Source organism: Sarcophilus harrisii, chromosome 2 (genome assembly GCF_902635505.1).
Source record: "Sarcophilus harrisii chromosome 2, mSarHar1.11, whole genome shotgun sequence".
Classification (NCBI taxonomy): domain Eukaryota; kingdom Metazoa; phylum Chordata; class Mammalia; order Dasyuromorphia; family Dasyuridae; genus Sarcophilus; species Sarcophilus harrisii.
Window position 1 is genome coordinate 62,217 of NC_045427.1, and position 22,137 is coordinate 84,353.

A 22,137-nucleotide genomic window follows, 5' to 3' on the forward strand; every position below is an offset into this window, starting at 1 on the left:
TAAGAACTACCTTTTGTGCAAAAGTCTTTCCACACTGGTTACATACGTAAGGTTTCTCCCCTGTATGGATTCTCTGATGTGTAGTAAGACCGTCCTTTTTGTAAAAGCTTTTCCACATTGGTTACATTCATAAGGTTTTCTCCAGTGTGGGTTCTCTGATGTACAGTAAGAGTTCCTTTTCTTGAAAAAGCCTTCCCACAGTGTTTACATTCATAAGGTTTTTCTCCTGTGTGGATTCTCTGGTGTGTAGTAAGTCTTCCTCTTTTATAAAAGCTTTCCACATTGGTTACATACATAAGACTTCCTTCCAGTGTGGATTCTCTGATGTACAATGAGAGTTTCCTTTTTACAAAACGTTTTCCACATTGGTTTCCTCCACAATCTCTCTCTTTAATCTGGATTCTCTCATGTGATGCACAGATTTCTCTCAAGTAAAGTTAGAGGGACCATCATACATGAGTCTTTGCTTGTGAGTTTCGAACATAGAATGAGCTTAGCTCTGCAGGAATTTTCTTCAGTCTGAGTCTGATCTCTGCTTTCCAAAAAAAGAAAAAGAAAAGATAGATAACAGTAATTAAATAAATGTAAACATAGATGCAGACATATATATATATATATATATATATATATATATCCCTTTTCTCTGTGAGCACAAGAGAAATGAGTTATTTTCTCTTTTCCTAGGCAAAGAGAAAATTCTAAATGGGTAGAAGCAATCACTTTAAATCTCATTAGTTTACATTCCAAACATAATTTATTTTTAAGGAGCTTCATGCACTTACAGTGGAACCTCACAATAACCTGTGACAACACTGAACATATCTTCATTCTGATGAGGTGCATAATTCAGGTCAGAATGGCTGAGGGACTTGACCTCAATCCAGCAGCATAGACTAGGATTTATATCTTGTGAATGGGCATGCTCTGCATGTACGTGACAAATGATTTGCACCCTCAATTTTCCCTTTCCTTTTCATTATTTGTACTTTCAATGCTTTTTCCATAGATATGTCATGTGGTGCATATATACTAAATACTAAATTATTTTATGATCAATCCTACCTGTAACTTATAACAAATTTCCATGATAATCACTTTCAATTTTATTCTTTTCTATTACATTATCTGAGGTCATATTCAGAAGGCTAAACTATTTGTTATTTGTAACAATACAATTTCTAACTTATACCTGAGTATAACTTATATCAAGAGTGATTTTGTTTTGACACATTACTTTTTTTGAGACAGCTAAGAGTTATTTCTTTTTTAAACAATTGTCATGGGGAAGCTAGGTGGTCCAATGGATAGAGCACCAGTCCTGAAGTCAGGAGGAAATGAGTTCAAATCTGGTCTCAGACATTTAACACTTCCTGGCTGTGTGATCCTGGGCAAGTCACTTAACCCCAAATGCCTCAGAAAAAAAATAAAAACAAAAATGATGATTATGTGCCCCTACATAGCTTAACACAATTTTTAAAAAATGCATGAAAATATCCACATCTGAAAATGTGTTTCATATAGAAAATTGAGTTCCTCATCTTGTGATAGGGGACTTCCGCTATGGCAATCCTTTCCCTTTTAGAAGCTCACAAACCCCTTGAAGGATTGAGATAATGATTGAAGGGATCTGACCCACAAATGTCTTAGCACTTACCACCTTCAATGGTAAATAAATTCTGATTTGGTTATACAGGTAGCTGTTCTCTGGGACGCCACAGATGTGCATATTTTCACCATATTTTTCATCTTTCAATGATTTCAAGCTCTCATAATCACCCACACACTGCTGTGGAAGACTGTGCAGTGATCCCATCAAACTCTGGCTCCTTCTAAGTGCAGTACAGACTTTTGGTCTCTCAAATTGACATCAGAGTATTCCCAGCATTACAGGAAGGTTGAACATTCATATACAAATGGCCACAGGAGTGCAAAGACCTTTGGGCCTGTCTCTCCCTGGACCAGTGTAGTTCTCTCATTCCTGGGTTACCTAGCAACCCCATCTCTAACTGCCTGAGTAAGATGTGACCTGGGTCTGCATTCCTGCAGCAGTGCTGACAGGCTACTTGAAAACCATGGTAGGAGGCAGGGACAGGAGAGGCCACTATGAAATCACCATGGAAGGCAACAACCTTTCCAGAAAATCAGACCTTAAAATTCTGCTCATTGACATGTGTCAGCTTATTTTCTAATTTGAACGTTTCCTCTGATTATGTTACTCTTCTTCTATCTGGCAGTTTCTGGTCATTTAGTAGGGATTCAGTTACTATTCTTTCAAAGGCTGTGAGTATGTATATATTATAGAAAAGCAACATAAAGCAATATTTGACCCTTGAGTACATTTGTCATTTAGTGCAAAACTTGTCAAGAGCCAATAAAAATATAAATCTTTTTTAATAGTAATTAGCAACTGCATTGACTGCCTAGAGTTTAAAAAATGAATTTCTATGTCTCCATTTTTTGTCCAATTCTCATGTTTTCTATACCATACATATATGACTATGTTCATCATATCTGCTTCAAAATGTGGATAGGGCCTTGAATCAGGAATCCCAGGGTTTTACTTCCACTTCATTAATTTTCTGGTCAAGTTATGGTACCTCTGTGAGATTCAGTTTTTTTATCTGTCAAATGGGTATAATAATAGCAGTTAAGTTCAGATTCTCATGATGATAAAATAAGACAACACAGAGAATGGCACACAGGGCTGTATAAATGCTATTTTATTTCACTTTGGCTCTTTCCTCCCCAGTTCTGCTCTCCTTCTTAAACCATTATGATCCTCACCAAATAATGATGTACTGAGGCACTAAATTATTCAGTTTATCTGATGCACAGTGGGTCTCTCCACAGTCGCTGGTATATTGTCTGCCCCTCATATCTCTTTGTGTTCCTGGTGTTTAGCCCAGGGCTGCCATGTAGCAGGACCTTAATTGTTTACTGACTAGAAGAAGTTCTAATAAATGGCTCATGTCCCAAACCTAATCCCTTGGGGCAATTTCAGGAGAGCTCCATTGCCTCAAATCCCTAACAGTGACTTCTTACAGGATCATAGATGAGCGCTAACCCTAAATGCACGCTGGAAGGGCCCTACAGGGCCATGGCGTGTGACCCACTCATTTTGTAGATGGGAAATCGAGGTTCACCGAGGAGCCCTGGACACTGCTGCCAAGAAATATCCAACAAAGAAATCCAAATCTGGCCTTTCTCCCAGAAAGGCTTCTGGGACTTATCCTGACGTAAATGCTCAGTTTAGAAGCCCAGAAGCCTCTCCACAGCTCTCATATCCCTGCTTTCACCTCACTCACCTGGAGAGCATTTCCTCAAGCCTTCTTGGTCCAGCATCCACAGTGCTTCCCTTTGCTCAAAATAAGAGGTCACCTCTTCTCTGAGAACTGGAAGCCCTGGGCACAGAAATCAGTTAGAGAAGAAGATGGAGAGAAGTACTCACCCACTGGGGCTTGTACAGCAAGTCACCTAAGACAGGAAATACCCACTATTTGTACAGCTGCCTCTGATAGAGAGCCAAAGGCCCTTCCTCCCACCTCCTGTCTTGTGAGACTCCCTTCTGGTAGAAACTTCTGATCCCAAACCTGGGTAAAAAAGAGTTGTTGGGTGGGAACACCCTCAGGCCTAATCAAGAGGGACCTTGAATTTAGTACACCTTATTTAAAGAAGGATAGACTCATTCCATAGTTTCCATTTTCCATGACTTAAAGAGAGCCGGTTATTCAGTGGAGAGTCCTGGACATAGAGTCAAGTGTACTTGAGTTTGAAGTGAGCCTTGGACAATTACTAACTGTGTACCTCTGGGCAAGTCAATTAAACTCTGTTTCCTTAGTTTCCTCAACTCTCAAATGAGGATAACAATATCACTCTAACTTGGAAAGTTAAGATGAGGATAAAATGATACAATATTTTGTTTTACTTTTAATTTATAAACAAACATTTCCATATCATAGTACATTAAAAAAGATGAATGCACATGAAACTGTAAATCCACAATGTACAACTTTCTATTAATTTCAAATAGACAAGAAAATTATTAAGTAATTTTTTCCCCTTTACTTTGCCTGTCCTCAACCTAGAGATGGCTGCCATTACATAGAAAATTTTTATACATACATAAATAATACAGACATGTAAATATACACACACACACACACACACACACACACACACACACATATATATATATATATATATATATATATATATATATATATACACACAGACACACACATATATTTTGGCAGACAAAATTTGTGTCCACGTAGAGGTAACCCTAAGATTAGTTCCATGTTTGAGATGCTTCCACTGATTTAATCTTTCACCGGAATGGGTAAGAGAGAGCTTCAGGAACAACAAAGGGCAAACTCAGGTCCTATCATACAAGGCAAAGACCAGCACATTCCCTTCTCTTTCCTCCATCCCCAAATCTTGCACCGCCGGGAATAGAGATATTCCTATTCATTGCAGGCTTGAAATTATCAGGGAAGTGCCCTTACCCAGGGATAGCAGGTTCCTGGCATTCTCCACCATGACCTCCTTGTACAGCTCCTTCTGGGAGGGTTCCAAGAGTCCCCACTCCTCCTTACTGAAATCCACAGCCACATCCTTGAACGTCACCATCTCCTAAACCATCAAAAGTCATAAGATGTGGAACTGAAAGACTCATCAGAAGTAGAATCCAACTCCCTTCAATTCATAGGAGGAGACTGAAACTCAGAGCAGGGATTTGCTCAAAGGTCATAGGCTTTCTAAGAATCAGGGTCAGCTCTTAAACTGTGGCCATTAAGAGACTGATAGAATTTGGGATCAGTTGAAATAAAGCTGAGAAATGACTTATGGAACACATAATGGAATGGCATCCTAGGGCCACGTGGCATATCCCTTTAATGAATTCCTCCAGTCTTTTCCTTGGTAACCTGTCTGCTTTTCCAACTGCATTTCCTATGTCCCACTCCTTGTGCCTATTTTACGTATTCATTTTTATCTATAACCTTTTCTCCTAAATAAACCAGCTTTTGCCAAAGAGAACAGCCATTGTGAATTTTACACATGTTTATTTCAAACAAGGAATTGCTACCCTGACTTCATCATGGACTATGTATAAGCCACATTTTATAATTTATTTCTTTTAATCTATTATTTCACTTCTGTATATTTGAGGAATTTATTGCTTTTTTATAGTTTTTGAGATTGCCTAAAAAACTCTCTAAAAACTTAGAGACCAATTGGGAGCCCTAAGACAATAACAAATACTAAACCAAATTCAAGAGACTTTAATATAGGGAAGAAAATGTAAGACATCTCAAAGTAACCAAGTCACAGAGAAAAGGGAGCAAGGCAAAACTTAAGTGTCATTGTCCTAGCAGAATGCCCTGAAAAAAACAGCCCACACACAAGACTGCAAGAAATTGTTAAAGTCCCCACCTATATCCTAAGGAGAGAAAAAATGCACAGGTTACTTTGGTGAGACAGGCCCTGAATTTTTTTCAGAAATGCGCTTTCAGCTATTCTTGTCATAACCTTGCAGTTAAAAGCACATTCCTTTCCCAGATAAAGTCCACAGAGCAATGATCTTAGAGGTCACAGAAGACCACATCCTTGATCCCATTCCAGCTCCAGGAGCCTTGGCCAAGTACCAAAATTTCCTGATATGGGCAGCTTCCTTTGGTAGCCCTGGGAGCCTCTTGCATGACTAGTCTGTGTGCTCTTGTGTGAATAGAGCTCCTGATGGCCAAGAGAAAAATTCTCAGATTTCTCTCTGCACCTTCCTCGAACCACCTCAACTTCCTCCTAGGAAATCATCACCAAAATGCAGAGCTGCAAAGTGAACCAGAAACATTCTGAAAGCTTTCATAAAGAATGTCCAATACAATCAAGTACCAAGGAGCCACCATTAGCACCAGACCCAATGTTAGAAGCAACTCTCATTAAGGAGCAGAAAACTTGGAATAAAATATAACAGAAGGCAAAGGACATGATCTTATGGTCAAAAGTAAATTGTGAAGCAAAAACCTCTACTGAGGTTTGAATTTCACTCTCAGTAGAGGGTGAAAAAGTAAGACGGTGGATCTCGGTTAGTATTAATGTGTGTAAGAGTGTGTATGTGTGTGTACATGTCCATATACACACATAGGAACATTTGTTATGGGCCAGAACTTGAAGCAAGGTGCTGTCAGTGAAAGTGATAGAGACAATGGTTGCTTACCATGGTGCTTAACAGTTCTCTAGTTCAGTACATGTCCTTAGTACTTACTATGATTCTACAAGATTCACACCTTTAAAAGAGCATATATAAGGTAGGAGCCTCAGCCAGGATTCAGTCCAGGAGATTCAGAAGCCAGAGAAGGCAGTCGGGGAAAACTAGGGAAGAGACAGACTATGGTGGCAGTCCTCCTGCCTCCCCCACAGAAACCAAGACACATTCAGGAGGACCTCAAGAAGCTGGCAGAAGCAGAGAAGACAAAGGACTGGTGGCAGGAGCTTAAACTCTCGGAACCGAGGAGAGAGATAGGCCTCTAAGAAAGCTAAACGGGCCCCAGGAAAGAAGACAAGACTTGCAAAGACACAACAAAGGATTTGGACTTTTAACTTCTGGCTGCACTTCTGGGGATTACTGAACTGAAACGAAGGTTTCCCCCAAGAAGCACTCAGGAAACCTGCTCCCTGAGAATATTACATTTTATTTTATTTTACTACCTCAAATGTTTCCTTCGCCCTTTATTTTTTTTCCATAGCTATTTATTTACAAGTTATATGTATGAGTAATTTTGCATCATTGACAATTACCAAACCTTTTGTTCCAATTTTTCCCCTCCTTCCTCCCATTCTCTCCCCTAGATGGCAGGATGACCAGTAGATGTTAAATAGAGAATATTACATTTTAGAGAAGAATATTACACTGATCAATCAGTTCCTGAGGCTTCATGGAGGACATGTTGCTGACACGGGAGACATATTATTTAGATGTAACCATGAGAAATTGTGCTTCAGGAACTTCAGGGGAGCACGGTCACAGGAGACCAAGAGGAGGAGGAGAGACTTGTGTGGGGAGGGGGGATGGGCAGGCCCAAAGAGAGCAGATCTGATTCCTGGGGAATGGAGATTCCTGATGAAATAAGTGGAGAACCTCCTCAGTCCTCTGTAATGTAATGACCCCCCCCAAAAGGGTGTGTGTGTGTGTGTGTATTTCAGTGCCCTAGAAGCCAGGGGTCCAAGGAATCAGCTGGGCAGGGCACGCTTGTTACTACTGTGTTTCCCCGTTTTTGTAAAGAAATGACCCATCCATCGGGCCCTGCCAGCTCCACAGCCCATCCTCCCTGTCTATAGAAAAGGCTGTGACTGCTGATGGTCAGGTCCGGGGTGCACTCACCTGAGGATGAGGTCCCAGGCTCCCAGGGCCCATTGCCTCTGACTCCTGGCTCCCTGTGGAGGTAGCAAAGCAACCAAAGTGACTCCATTTTGCCAAGTTCCTCCCTCTGGTCCCTGGTCTTAATCTCAGGGTCCTGTTGCTCCCACCCTTGAAGGACCCACAGAAGTGACAATAGCCAATGCTCTCACAAGCAGAGGTCACACCTAACCTTGGGGGATTTAATTCTAAGCCTCACTGAAAACCAAGAGAAGGCCAGGAGCTCCAGGAGAGCCCCTCCCTTCTTTACCTTTGCATAGAAAAGCCCAGCTTTCCCTCATCCTGGTCCCAGGCCGATTGCCGTGGTGTGCACAGCCTGGGAGACTGGTCTTTGGGGCCCTGACAGTAAAACTGTGTTAATTTCACCCCACTTTGGGCGTCTGTCTTTGACCCAATCCCTGCCTGGGCCAGTCCTTGCTCACAAGAAGCTGGAGAGGGAGAAACATCCCAGAGGAGGAGAGGACTTTCCCCTCCTTTCTAAGCAGGAGAAAAGCCTATGGGGATTCATGGAGCTGAGGTCCTCCAGGAGTTACAAGGCCCTGGTCTTGTCCTCAGGGGAGAGACTGCACCAGTGCAGGAGGGGGCACTAGGGGTGGCAGTGGGTAGACACCAGCCGGAATTCAGGAGGCCCCGAGTCCAAATTAACACCTTAACCCTGGCTGTGTGACCCTGGGAAAGTCACTTAACCCCAATTGCCTAAGGGGGGGGGATAAAAAATCAATGCAGGAGGGTCAGGATTGGAAAGTATGAGGTCTGCAGAGGAAGGCTGCTCCCCTCCATCTTTTACTCCTCTTCTCCTCCCTCCTCTCCCCATCCTTCTCCAGAGAGCCCAGAGCTACAGGGGCCTGAGGGAGTCCGGAGGGGAGGAGACCAGTAGCCTCCAAGGCTCCTGAGTCAGAGCTCCCCTCCTGGTCCTCAGCCTCCCTCCCACAGAACTAACCCACACATTATCATTCCAGCCAATAGACTGACTGCTTTGTGTAGGAGGGAGGGAAAAGGTGGAGAAGGGAAGGGCTCTGGAATGGAGCCCCCAGGGCCAGCTCAGGGGAAGCCAGAGCCTGGGAGACCAAATCCGGTCTGGGCTCAAAGAGAGGAGGGGCCGAGGAAGCAGGAGGTTTGGGGAGCAGGGTCCGGGAGGCCAGACAGGCCAGTGTGGTCCGTGGCAGGGGGGTCAGCGCCGCTGGAGGGAGAGGAGCGCTCCCGACGGGCCGTGAGCCTGGGAAAGCGCGAGGCCTCTGTCCCGGGGCTGCCTGGGAGCTGCGGGGGAGCTGGGAACTCCTGGGAGAGCTTGGGCTGAAACTGGGACTCCCGGACTTCTGAGGACACGGAGCCAAGGGCAAACCTGGGCACGCGCGGGAAGCGACTGGGAAAGGTCAGGGGTGGGGGGCTCACCCACAGGCAGCCGCGGCAGAAAGGGGCGCTCCCCGCGGGGCCGGAGGTCGCGCAGCCCGAGTTCGGAAGGGGAGACCCAGAGGCCCGGGCAGCCCGGACATAGGGGGCGGGGCTCAGACCTACCTGGGGGGCAAGCACGGGCCTTGGCTGCCCTGAGTGTCGCGTGGTCCCGGGAAAGGGCAGAGACCGAGCTCCCGGAAACAGTGAGAAAGGGCAGAGCCGCTGTGGCTGCAGGGAAGGGAGAGCGGTCTCACGCACACTTCCTGCTTCCTGTCAGTCGGTCTGGGCGGGGCTTCCTGGTCCCACGAGCCCTGCCCTGCCCCTGCCCCTAGGACGCTTGCGCCCTTTCCTCCAATCACACAGTAGGCTGCACTTTAGGACGCTTCAGGGCCTGCTCCTCCCTTAGTCCTGCCCCCAACACGCAAAGATCTTCGGTCCTAAACTCCTCCCCGACTCCCAAGTCCTCCTCAGTGCTCAGATCGCGCCTGCGCAACACCCCCTTCCCCCTCCCCCTTCCCCGCCAGGCTGCTCCTCTCTGAGAGCTCCTCCTCCCCTGCGGCCCCGTCACTTCCTCCCTCCCCACTCGCCCCTCCTCCTCTTGGAGAAACACCCTCCCCTCCCCGGAACGTCTGGAAGCAAAAGGCTCTGGGGAAAATGGGGGTGGGCGGGGCGGTTATACACCACTGGTAGCCGTGTAAGGCTCAGAAATGGGGAGGGTCCCCATTTAGCAAAAAAGCTGGAGAGATCTCCAGAAGTAAAGCAAAGTGTTGTGCGTTCTGGGACAGATGATGGAGGAAGCGCCTCCTGCTGGGCATTTAGGGTTATGCCGGAGAAACTGAGCAAGACAGAGATTAGAGAACAATTTAATAATTTATTAAATGGAGAGATTTACTGGGAACACGTGGTTCCATGATTGGTCCCAGGGCTGAAGGAGACTGTGGTCTCAAAGAATCCAGCCCCGAGTATCAGGACAGCAAGATTTTTACAGGGTAACCAGAACAATGACGTAATGGGGGAGGAACCCGAATGGGGATAGCCTGATGGGGGAGGCCCCTAGGATGACACAGTGGAGGGAGGTACTGGAGAAGTTACTGATAACCCTAACCCTTTACCTGGTCAAACATTAAGAAGGAATGATTATAGCCTAAAGATATAAAACCTTTATGTCATCAAACATTAAGAGGGAAGGGTTATAACTTGAGGCAAAGTAACTAAATAGGACAATTAGGGAAACTGGGTCATGACATTAAAAGGGAACTGTGGCATAACAAATCCCTAAGGCAAATACCCCCTCCCACCACTGACCCTCATCCTTATTGGCTGAGGGTCTCACATTCTAAACAGGGAACTATCCAAGAGCTTGAACTTGACCAATAAGTACATAGCTGCCCATATTTGACTGAAATAGGGAGAAAATGATGTCATGGGAGGATAGCAGGAAGGGGATTTAGGTATGCGGTTAGATCAATGCTCAAAGTCCTTCGGGCCTACTCAAACTCTGAAGTACATGAAGCCTTACTTGATTTTCACACTGTCTTGAAAGATCTCACCTCATCTCCAATCATGACTGCATTGTATTTAATTTTTCCTAAGTAATTATGACCTTTGACCCTCTACAAGCAGACCAGACCTTAAGGCAAACTATTCTTAAAATTCAGCATGTTTGAGACAAAAAGACCTATCCAAATTGACTACTCAGAGATCTCTCATAGAAAGCAGAATTATTTATTAGAATCTGGAGATGTGGACCCCACCCTGGTCTGCCAGCAAAATTCTGCAGCAGGATAGGGCCAGAGCCTTTAAAATGCTTACAGCTTTTATATGTTTCAGACAAAGAACCTGCAAAATCCCACCCTCTGTATGTTGTGAGTGGTCACATAAGTCAAGTGTCCCCCTAGTTGGTCAATGGAATGTAGTAGACAAGGTGATATACAGCTTCTTCCGCCACTCCCTTGGTGGGACAATGGAATGTAGTCCAGGCCTTATCTAAAATCACATGACTCCGGAGAAGCTGAAACTGAGGCCTATAAGGCTGGATCTACTTTAGAATCTGTAAGTTCTTCACCTTTTCCCACACAAGCATTAGATATGATGAGGAATAAGAACAAGGAAGAAGAATTAAATGTCCTTGGATCAGAATTCCTCTGTCCCCCTCTATACATACTACTCCCTTCTCTAGCCATTATTTTATTGGATTGTGACTATTCCCTCCCAAAATTCTACTCTCCTTAAACCATAATCATCATCCCTAACTCGTGGTTAGTAAGTCACTCCATTTAGTTCCAGTTTATCCTGTGCACAGCGCGTTTCTATCTCATTGTTGATGTGTTGTCTGCCCCACCAGTCTGTGACCTCCGTGACACCAGGGGAGGTTCCTCAAACCTCCTTATGCTCCTGGTGCTTAGCCCAGAGCCTGGCATTTGCAGGCCCTTCAGTGTTTGCCGACTTGAAGAAATAAGCTCATCTTGGATCACCTCATCCCTTTGGACTCTTTCAGGAGAATTTCAAGCCCCCAAATCCCAAACAGTGACTTCTTATAGGATCCTAGAGGATCACTGGAAGGGACCTACCAGGCCATCGAGTGCACCTTCTCATGTTACAGATGGGGAAACAGATTCATTGATCAGCCCAGGACACCCCTGCTGAGAAATATTTTATAATCTGGCTGAGTTTGTCCCAGCTTATATACGCTATTATAATTACATTATCATAGGTGTGTATCTTGTAGACTAGGTATCAATCTTGTAGAACTATATTAAATACTACAGGTACTGAATTAGAGAACTATTAATCACCATGCTAAAGTAGATAACCATTGTCTTATCAATTCCACTGACTTAGCATCTTGTAAGAATCCTTGTTTCAAGTGTATAGTTCTGGCCCATAACAATTAGTGCTTATTAAACCCAAAATAGAATATGCCACATTATTCTGCTGTATAATTATTTTTAATATGTTTCAAAATATTTTCATTTATTTTTTCCAAATTTATTTTTAAATGTTATTTATTTGTTTTTTTCAAAATAGATACAAAGGTTGTTTAGGCCCCACCCCTCCTGAATGCAGTCCATAGCCAGGTCTTTGAATGTCATCAATTCTTAAACCACCAAAAGTCATGAGATATAGAAGTGAAAGGCACTTCAGAGTCCAACCTTCTCCAATTTACAGGAAGATACTGAAGCTCAGAGAAATGATTTGCTCAAGGGTCATCACATTTATGGATGTCAGAGGCAACTAATTTTTTTTTATTATTATTATAGCTTCTTATTACAAAACATATGCATGGGTAATTTTTCAGCCTTGAACTTTGCAAAAACTTCTGTTCCAACTTTTCCCCTCCCGTAGGTGGCAAGTAGTTCCCTACATGTTAAATATGTTAAAGTATATGTTAAATGCAATATATGTATATATATTTATACAGTTCTCTTGTTGCACAAGAAAAATCAGATTTAGAAACAAGGTAAAAATAACTTGGAAAGAAAAACAGAAATGGAAGCAACCAATAACAGAAAGAGTGCAAATGCTATGTTGTGTTGCACACTCATTTCCCAGTGTTCTTTTATTGGGTGTAGCTGGTTCTGCTCATTACTGATCGATTGGAACTGGTTTGGATCCTCTGATTGTTGAAGAGAGCTAAGCCATCAGAATTGATACTCATATGGTATTGTTGTTAAAGTATATAATGATCTACTGCTTCTGCTCATTTCATTTAGCATCAGTTCATGTAAGTCTCTCCAGGCCTCTCTGTTTTCATCCTGCTGGTCATTTCTTACAAAACAATAATATTCCATAATATTCATGTACCACAATTTATTTAGCCATTCTCCAATTGATGGGCATCTATTCAATTTCCAATTTCTTGCCACTATGAAAAGGGCTGCCACAAACATTTTATCACCTACAGGTCCCTTTCCCTTCTTTGATATCTATTTGGGATATAAGCCCAGTAGTAACACTGCTGGATCAAAGGGTGTACACAGTTTGATAACTTTTTGAGTATAGTTCCAAACTGCTTTCTAGAATGGTTGGATCTGTTCACAACTCCACCACCAATGTATCAGTGTCCCAGTTTTCCCACATCTCTTCCAACATTTGTCATTATCTTTTCCTGTCATCTTAGTCAATCTGACATGTGTGTAGTCTTATCTCAAAGTTGTCTTAATTTGCATTTCTCTGATCTATAATAATTTGGAACACCTTTTCATGTGGGTGAAAATAGTTTCAATTTCATTATCTAAAAATTGTTCATGTCCTTTGAGCATTTATCAATTGGAGAATAGCTTGATTTCTTATAAATTAGAGTCAATTCTCTAATTCTCTATATATTTTGGAAATGAGGCCTTTATCAGAACCTTTGACTGCAAACTCCCCAGTTTATTGCTTCCCTTCTAATCTTGTCTGCATTAGTTTTTTTGTACAAAAACTTTTCCATTTGATATAATCAAATTTTCTATTTTGTGATCAATGATGTGCTCTAGTTCTTCTTTGGTCACAAATTCCTTCCTACTCCACAGATCTGAGAGGAAAATATCCTATATTCTTTTAATTTATTTATAATCTCATTTTTTATGCCTAGATCATGAATCCATTTTGATCTTATCTTAGTGTACAGTGTTAAGCGCGGCTCCATGCCTAGTTTCTGCCATACTAATTTCCAATTTTCCCAGCCGGTTTTGTCAAATAGTGAATTCTTATCCCCAAAGTTGGGCTCTTTGGGTTTGTCAAACACTAGATTGCTATAGTTATTGACTATTTTGTTCTGTGAACCTGACCTATTCCACTGATCAATTAGTCCATTTCTTAGCTAATACCACATGGTTTTGATGACTGTTGCTTTATAATATAGTTTTAGATCAGATACAGCTAGGCCATGCTTATTTGATTTTTAAAAATTTCATTAGTTCCCTTGAAATTCTTGACCTTTTGTTCTTGCAAATGAATTTTGTTGTTATTTTTTCTAGATCATTAGTTCTTGGGAGTCTGATTAGTATAGGACTAAATAAATAGATTAGTTTAGGTAGTATTCCATCTTTAATATATTTGCTAAAACTATCCATATATTTGTGGATCCACTTAATATTTTTCCAATTGTTTAGATCTGACTTTATTTGTGTGGAAAGTGTTTTGAAGTTTTGCTCATATAGTTCCTGACTTTCCCTTGGTAGATATAGATTCCCAAATATTTTATATTATCAACAGTTATTTTAAATGGAATTTCTCTTTGTATGTGTTGCTGTTGTATTTTGTAGTGATGTATAAAAATCCTGAGGATTTATGTGGATTTATTTTGTATCCTGCAACTTTGCTAAAGTTATGGATTATTTCTAATAGCTTTTTAGTAGAATCTCTGAGGTTCTTTAAGTATACCATCATAACATCTGTGAAAAGCTATAATTTGGTTCCTCATTACCTACTCTAATTCCTTTAATTTCTTTTTCATCTCTTATTGCAGAAGCTAACATTTCTAATACAATACTGAATAGTAATGGTGATAGTGGGCCACCTTGTTTCACTCCTGATTTTATTGGGAATAATTCCAGTTTATCACCATTACACATGATGCTTACTGATGGTTTTAAATAGATGCTACTGACTATTTTAAGGAAAAGTCCATTTATTTCTATAATCTCTAGTGTTTTTAATAGGAATGGTTGTTGGAGTTTATCAAATGCTTTTTCTGTATATATTGAGGTGGTCATATGACTTTTGTTAATTTGGTTATTGTTATAGTCAATTATGTTAATAGTTTCCCCAATATTGAACCACCCCTGCATTCCTGGTATAAATCCTACTTGGTCATGGTGTATTATCCTGGGGATGATTTTCTTTAAACATTTTGCCAATGTTTATCTAAGATTTTTGCATCACTATTAATTAAGGAGATTGGGCTATAATTTTCTTTCTGTTTTCATTCTACCTGGTTTAGGTATCAGTATCATGATACCTAAAAGGAATTTGGTAAAACTTCTTCAATCCCTATTTTTCCAAATAGTTTATATAGGATTGGAGTTAATTGTTCTTTGAATTTTTGGTAGAATTCACATTAAATAAACCCATCTGGTCCTGGGATTTTTTTCTGAGGGAGTTGACTAATAGCTTGTTCTATTTCTTTTTTTTAAAATGGTACTATTTAACCAATTTACTTCTTCCTCTGTTAATCTGGCTAATGTATATTTTTGAAGGTATTCATCCATTTCATTTAGGTTATCAAATTTATTGGCATAAAGTTAGCCAAAGTAACTCTGAATTATTGCTCTGATTTGCTCTTCATTGATGGAAAGTTCTCCCTTTTCATTTTTGAGACTAACAATTTGATTTTCCTAATCAAATTAACAAAAGGCTTAGCTATTTTGTTGTTGTTGTTGTTGTTGTTGTTTTATAAAACCAACTCTTAGTTTTATTTATTAATTCAATTTTTTTTTTTTACTTTCCAATTTATTAAACCTTTTATTTTTAGAATTTCAAGTTTGGTAATTGACTGGGGTTTTAAATTTGCTCTTTTTCTAACTTTTTTATTTGCAAGTCCAACTGATTGATCTTTTCTTTCTCTATTTTATGCAAGTAAGTATTTAGTGATATAAAATTTCCCCTTATTACTGCTTTGGCTGCATTCCTCAAATTTTTGTTTGTTTTCTCATTATTGTCATTCTCTTGAATGAAATTATTAATTGTGTCTATGATTTGGTGTTTCACCCTTTATTCTTTAGGATGAGATTATTTAGTTTCCAATTTCTTTTGGTCCATTTTCCCCTGGCTTTGTATTGAATGTAATTTTTATTGCATTGTGATCTGAAAAGGATGCATTTACTATTTCTGCCTTTCTGCATTTGAATTTAAGGTCTTTATGTGCTATTATATGGTCAGTTTTTGTATAAGTTCCATGAACTACCAAGAAGAGAGTGTACTTCTTTCTGTCTCCATTTAGTTTTCTCCTAAGCTCTATCATACCTAACTTTTCTAGTGTTCTATTTACCTCTTCAACTTCTTTCTTATTTGTTTTGTGGTTTTATTTATCTAGTTCTGAGAGTACAAGGTTGAGATCTCCCACTATTACAATTTTGCTGTCTGTTTCTTCTTGCAGCTCTCTTGACTTCTTTCGGAATTTAGATGCTATACCACTTGGTACATATATGTTTAGTATTGATATTGCTTCATTGTCTATGCTACTTTTAGCAAGATATAGTGCCCTTCCTTATCTCTTTTAATTTAATCAATTTTGCTTTTGCTTGATCTAAGGCTCCCCCTGCTTTTTTAACTTCACTTGAAACATAGTAGATTCTGCTCCAGCCTTTTACCTTTACTCTGTAGGTATTATGCTGCTTCAAGTGTGTTTCTTATAAACAACATATTATAGGATTCTGACTTTTAATCCAGTCTGCTATCTGCCAGAGGCAACTCTTGTTGTCATTAAGACACTGATTGAATTTTGAGAAAAAGCATTTTTAGGAGGAATTGCAATAAAGCTAAGAATTGTCTTATCATGAAATGAATCTCCTTGTGGAATTGGGAAGAAATTTTGTGTTTTATCTATGAAATAGATGGATCTGTGGAAGAGAGCAAGAGGGTGGTGAAAAATTTTTTCCTCAGCAGAACTGATATAAATGATAAGTTCTGAACACAATGCTTCAAAGAGTTCATGAAGAGCTAACTCTAACCCTAACTGTAACCCTAAATTCTCTGGGAGAACATTAAGTTATATGTCATCACTTAAAAGAGAACAAAGTTAAAGAAAAGAGATATATTTTGTTTTCTGGGAATCTGGAATAAAGTTTTATCTTATGAAAACATGAAAAGGATTCTAAAGAGATATTCATCAGAATCTAGACTGCACTGAGTGATAGGAGACAGTTTCTATCCAAATGAAGTACTATTATCTGTTGTTCTACTAAACCCCTGAGGTCACTCTGGACATGATGTTGTCATGGACAAAACATGCCTTTATTTATAATGGCTTTCATTTCTTTATTCAATTATATTATTTCATTACAGAAAAGAACATTTAGAATGGAGACTTTTTTCATCAATTAAACAACAATTCAGGAGGAAACTACTTTCCCATCTCTTTATTAAAAAAAATACTCTAAAGAGACCCCTACAAACTGTAGAATCTTGGGAGGACAAGAATCATGAAAATCAATTGAGAGGCCAACCATATATGGATGGACCATATATAGAGAGGCAGGTCAGATCTGAGAATACTCTGATACTTGGGAGAGGTCATCCATATTTCCAGCTATCTATATATATACAACAGCAGTCTGGCCAATGCACTTGGATTTTGATGGTTTTCCTTGTCATTTTCTTCCATTTCCACTACAAACATAAGATTCACTTCATCAGAGATTCTGATATTTGGGAACAACTTGTATAAAAATTGCTGTTCCATTTTTTAAAAAATTCATTTTGATTTCTTCTTTACCACATCTTTATTTGTGGTATATGGGTAATCCATATTTCATGTTTTATTTACTTCATTCAGTTATTTCACATCTGAACAATTGAGAAATTCATTGCTCTTTTAGACTGTTTGAAATTCCAAAGGATTTCTAAATCTTTCCTTTTCTCTTGTGTGCTGGACTGTCTGTGCACACTATGCTAGACTGCCAGGGCCATACATACCACTCTTTGTGATACTCTCGGATACACAGGGAGATGAGCTGATCTTGAGGTGGAAAACAGACTTTTTTTTATTGGTAATTTCAGGAGGGGTTAGCAGAAAACAAGAGCAAGAGAGTCCAAGAGCATGTGTGTGTGTATGTGCCTGTGTCTGTCTGTCTGTCTGTCTGTCTCTCTCTCATAGACTCAAAGCTTTATATTCACACTCCTCTGGGATTACCCTGTGCCCAGCCCACTCAGCGCTGCACAGGTGGATCCACAGAAGGGAGACACCTGGAGTTAGTGCTGGGTCCTAGATAGAGATCTACCAAGAGGGCACCCCTCCCCCCATCTAAAGGAACCTATTAGTAGTTTCTGTAACTCTTGCCAGACAACCTCCTGCCTCAGAGGCCTAGCCCCTTTTTACCTTCCTACCCGCTGTCATGGGGTACATGGCAATTCTCAGGGACAGAAATGTCCCTAACCTATCCCCCTTCTTATTAATAAGGCTGAGTGGTCTTATGTTTATGCCTTAAGCACCTGTAGAGATTTTTCAAAAATACGTATACGTATAAAACATGTAAGAGTAGAAGTAACAATACAAAGTTACAAGAGAGAGGATGGGAAAGGAAACATGTTTGATCCAATAAGCCCAAATCAGCTGCAACTCAGTCAGAAGGCTGGCAATTGGAGAGTTTTGAGGTTGTAGGACAGTATCCTCACCGTCTCTGAGTACCTGGACAGCATGTGAGCTGTCTGATACAGGGTGAATGGGCTCAGGGTAACTCCTACAGGCCTGGAGAATAGAGAAAAGCCCATTTTCCTGGGTGGAGTCATTCGGAGTCCCCAGCACCGGAATCTTTCTTGAGCTCTCATGATAAGTTGAGGCCTTGTGGTTCTTAGTGGTGTCAGTAAAGACATTTGTGCCTTGCACAGGCTCCCCAACAATTGTCTTAGCAAGGGGCTATACCATAACATGGGACAGCCAGGGAAGGAGCAAGCCTGTAGAATGGGGGCTCAGTGTAGCCCATTGAGCACAACACGCCTGTGGCCAATTGTAGTGTTCTCTTCTTCTCTAAAATATGATCGTTCTCTGGAAAGCAGATTTCTTGGAGCAGCTTCTGGAGGCAGCCTTAGTTTCAGTTCTGATCAATAACCTCTAATGCATCCAGGAGTTAAAATCTAGTCCTTTATTATCTCTTCCAAAATAGCCCAGTTAGCTTTCCTTGGTTCCAAGAGCTCTTGTTGATAGTCCTTTGCCTCTGCAAGCTTACCTCCAGCTCTCTCAGAATCCTGGCTCTCAATCTCCTCAACTTACTCTTGACTTGTCACTTCTTGTGACTCTTGACTCTTCTTCCTGGAGGCTTCTAGCTTATATAAAGCTCTCTAAAGGTGTGAACTCTAAAGTGTGACCTCTAATGTGTAAACTCTCTTAAAGGTGTGAGCGTTATGTGGAACCAATTACATAAGCATTGTTTCTATCAATTCCAGTAAGAATTCTAACAGCCAGTAAGTCTGCATCATCACTTCTCTAGCTCCTGGAAGTGATAGGGACCCATATGTGTAAAATGTTTGTGGCAGCCCTCGTTGTAGTGGCTAGAAACTGGAAATTAGTGGATGCCCATCAATTGGAGAATGCTGAATAAATTGTGGTATATGAATGTTTATGGAATATTATTGTTCTGTAAAAAATGACCAGCCGGAAGATTTCAGAAAGGCTTGGAAAGACTTACGTGAACTGATGCTGAGTGAAATGAGTAGGACTAGGAGATCATTATATTCTTCAACTATATACTTTAACAACAATACTACATGATGATCAATTATGATGAACATATTTCAGCAAAAGAACTCTGGGAGATGAGTGTGAACCACTACCTAGCATTTCCAATCCCTCCATTTTTGTCTGCTTGCATTTTTTATTTCCTTCTTAGGTTAATTTTACTTTATTTCAAAGTCTGATTCTTTTTGTGCAGCAAAATAACTGTATGGTTATATATCCATATATTATATTTAATATATACTTTACCATATTTAACATGTATTGGTCTACTTGCCATCTGGGGGAGAGGGTAGGGAAAAGGAGGGAAAAAGTTGGATCAGAAGGTTTTGTAATTGTCAATGCTGAAAAATTACCCATTCATATATCTGTAAATAAGGCTATAATAAATAAATAAACAAATACAGTAAGGGTCTTTTCCCTGTTGGATGAGAAGCTCTTTTCACTGCCTCAAGAGTAAGTTCTCCCAGCATCTCAATACAGTTAGGTAATACTTTCTGTGGCCTTTTCCTGTATACATATTCCAAAATTTTACTACTTTGATGTAATATCACAAAAGGACTTTTTGTGTCTATTAAAGAGACCTCTATGGGACACATGGAGTCCTACCTTGCTGTTTTAGATTTAGAGACAAGAACAATGATCTTATAAATCGCCTCCTTTATGGGTGGTGGTCCATTGATAAGGCTAGTTTAAATCAGACTCTCCTTTCAGAATGTCATATAAAAGTTGCATTAAAGACACTGGAGGGGAAAAGTTGGAACAGAAGGTTTTGCATGGGTAGATGCTGAAAATTTACCCATACATATATCTTGTAAATAAAAAGCTATAATAATAAAAAAGAAAAGAAGAAAAAGCATACTTGAGAAACAAACAAAGAAAAAGTATTGTCAAAGCACAAATGGAAATCATGTGATTGTTTGTGGTTGAACAATTATATTGCTCCTACCAAGCTTGCTCTCAGCTGATCTCCATTAGACAATTTCTTTCAGCTGCTCCCTAGACACATGGTTTGTAGCCAGATTTTATTTGACTGATGTCCACTAGTTGCACATTTTTCACTACCTGGTCTTGGGAATTGTCCACATGTAGATATGAAGTAGCCATTAGTTTTAGCTGCAGTCATTCACTACAGTACAATTTATTATTCCCTTGCTTTTATGGGTCAAAGAATCAAGGATTTTAACTTAGGTGTTTCAGAGAAATAAACTAACAAACACAAACACAGAAGCCTTCACTTCAACTATAAAGCTATAAGAATACTCTCTGAGGTTCAAAATTTTCCTGTAAAAAAAGTTTATGCTAGTTTACCAACTGTCTGTAGACAGCTGTTATATGAACTATTGGTGAAAATGCAGCAACAGGAATCATGATACGACAACTTGCTAGAGAAAATGCTAATGAGGTTTGTAGAAGAATCATACTGGGACTACACAAAGATGCTCCTTTAGAGGAGACCATAAGAGCTGCGCCACAGTGGCACAAATGCCCTTTACACCCAGGCTATGATGCAGAACATGGGAAGGCTGGAGTCCCTCATGGAAAGGGCTTCCAGGAGACTTCCAATGCTTTCAGGAGTGGTAAAGTTGGGCACCTGAAAGCTCAATGTTCCAGAGACAGAGTGAGAAGACAGGATGAGAGAACAAGACCCAGAACCCCATGTCAGAAAATGCAACAGAGGCTTCTAGAATGTAGATTGACTCAGGAAAGGGCAATGGGGGCTCGGCTGTATTTTGTGTCTCTCTCTCACTCTTCTCTACTCCTCTCTGTTTTTCTCTTTTTCTGACTGTCTTTTTTCACTCACTGTTTTTTGCTTGCTCTCTCTTTTTCTTTCTGACTGTTCCTCTCTCTTCTCTTTCATTTCGCTCTCACTGTTTCTTTCTCTCTTTTCCTCTCTCACTCCGTCTCTCTCTCTATCTTTCTGACATTGTATCTGGCTCTGTCTTTTTTGATATCTGTGACTGTCCCTCTTTGCTGTCCCTTGGAATCACTTTTTTTTTTCTTTCTCACTCTCAATTTCCTCATCTGTTGGTGTTTTCTTTCTCTATCCCTCTTTTTGTTTCTCTCTTTTGTTCTCTATTTCTTTCTACCTCTCTCTGTTTCTTTCTCTCTTTCTCACCCTTTTTTTCTCACTATCTGGGTGGACCCAGATTTCAGATTCTTTCTCACTTTCTGTCTGTCTATTGGTCTCTTTCTCTTTTTGTCTCAGACCCTTTCTATTACTCTTTCCCTCATTTTCTGTTTCTCTAACTCTCTCTTCCTATCTTTTTCACTCTTACTCTCTGACAATCTTTGCCTATCTCTTTCTGATTCTGTTCCTTTCTCTCCTTTTCTTTTTCTCTCTCACCTTCTCTATTTCCTTTTATTCTCTCTCTCTCTCTGTCTCTCTCTGTCTGTCTCTTTGTCTCTCTGTCTCTCTGTCTCTTTCCCTCCCTCTCTTCTTCCCTTTCTCCTTCCCTCTCTCTCCCCCCCCCATCCCTACTTTCTGGATCTCTTTTTCTCTCTCTGGTACTTTGTTTCTATCCTTCTCTCTTGCTTCACTCTCTCTATCTCTACCTTGGTTTGCGTGTGTCTCAGTCTCTCTTTTTCCTTTCACTCTCACTGTTTCTTTATTTCTCTTATTCTCTGGCTTCCCCTGTTTCTGTTCCTGTCTGTCTTTTTCCTCTGACTCTTCTTTTACTCTCTCTTTCTCTTTTTCTTTCTCTCTGGATCAGTTGTTTCTTTTTTTTTTTTTTTTTTTGTCTTTCTTCCTCTCTCTCAGAGAGTCCCTCACATCAATAATAAGGTGTCTCTGACATAATTTTTGATGGCAAAACTCAAATATAAAAAACAAAACCCCCACAGGTTTCTCCCTTCTGGTTTAAGATAGCTGTCTGTGGATTCTGCTAAATATCCAAAAGAGTCACCTTCTCCCTTCACTGCTAGTAATTTGCAAGAGCTTAATTAAATTGCCAAA

The 22,137-nt window shown here is 40.4% G+C and overlaps 1 protein-coding gene and 1 pseudogene across 1 annotated transcript; both read right to left on the reverse strand.

Annotated features, from left to right (window-relative positions):
* Positions 1 to 296: 296 nt before the first annotated feature.
* LOC116421198 (zinc finger protein 69 homolog) lies at positions 297 to 8,569 on the reverse strand. Its single transcript, XM_031949535.1, has 4 exons — positions 7,379 to 8,569; positions 4,506 to 4,632; positions 3,306 to 3,401; positions 297 to 532 (listed from the first exon to the last, which is right to left on the reverse strand). Exons 1-4 carry the CDS (start codon positions 7,409 to 7,411, stop codon positions 450 to 452), a joined length of 339 nt encoding a protein of 112 aa, XP_031805395.1. The 5' UTR covers positions 7,412 to 8,569; the 3' UTR covers positions 297 to 449.
* The window catches only part of LOC111718752, a 61,028-nt pseudogene continuing 47,388 nt past the window's right edge, over positions 8,498 to 22,137 (reverse strand).

Coding starts and splice junctions, on each gene's coding strand:
- LOC116421198 (XM_031949535.1), bottom strand. CDS start 7,411: ATGGGCCCTGGGAGCCTGGGACCTCATCCTCAG. Junction 4,633..7,378: donor GCCTGGGACCTCATCCTCAG/GTGAGTGCACCC, acceptor TTGATGGTTTAG/GAGATGGTGACGTTCAAGGA. Junction 533..3,305: donor CTTGAGGAAATGCTCTCCAG/GTGAGTGAGGTG, acceptor TTTGGAAAGCAG/AGATCAGACTCAGACTGAAG.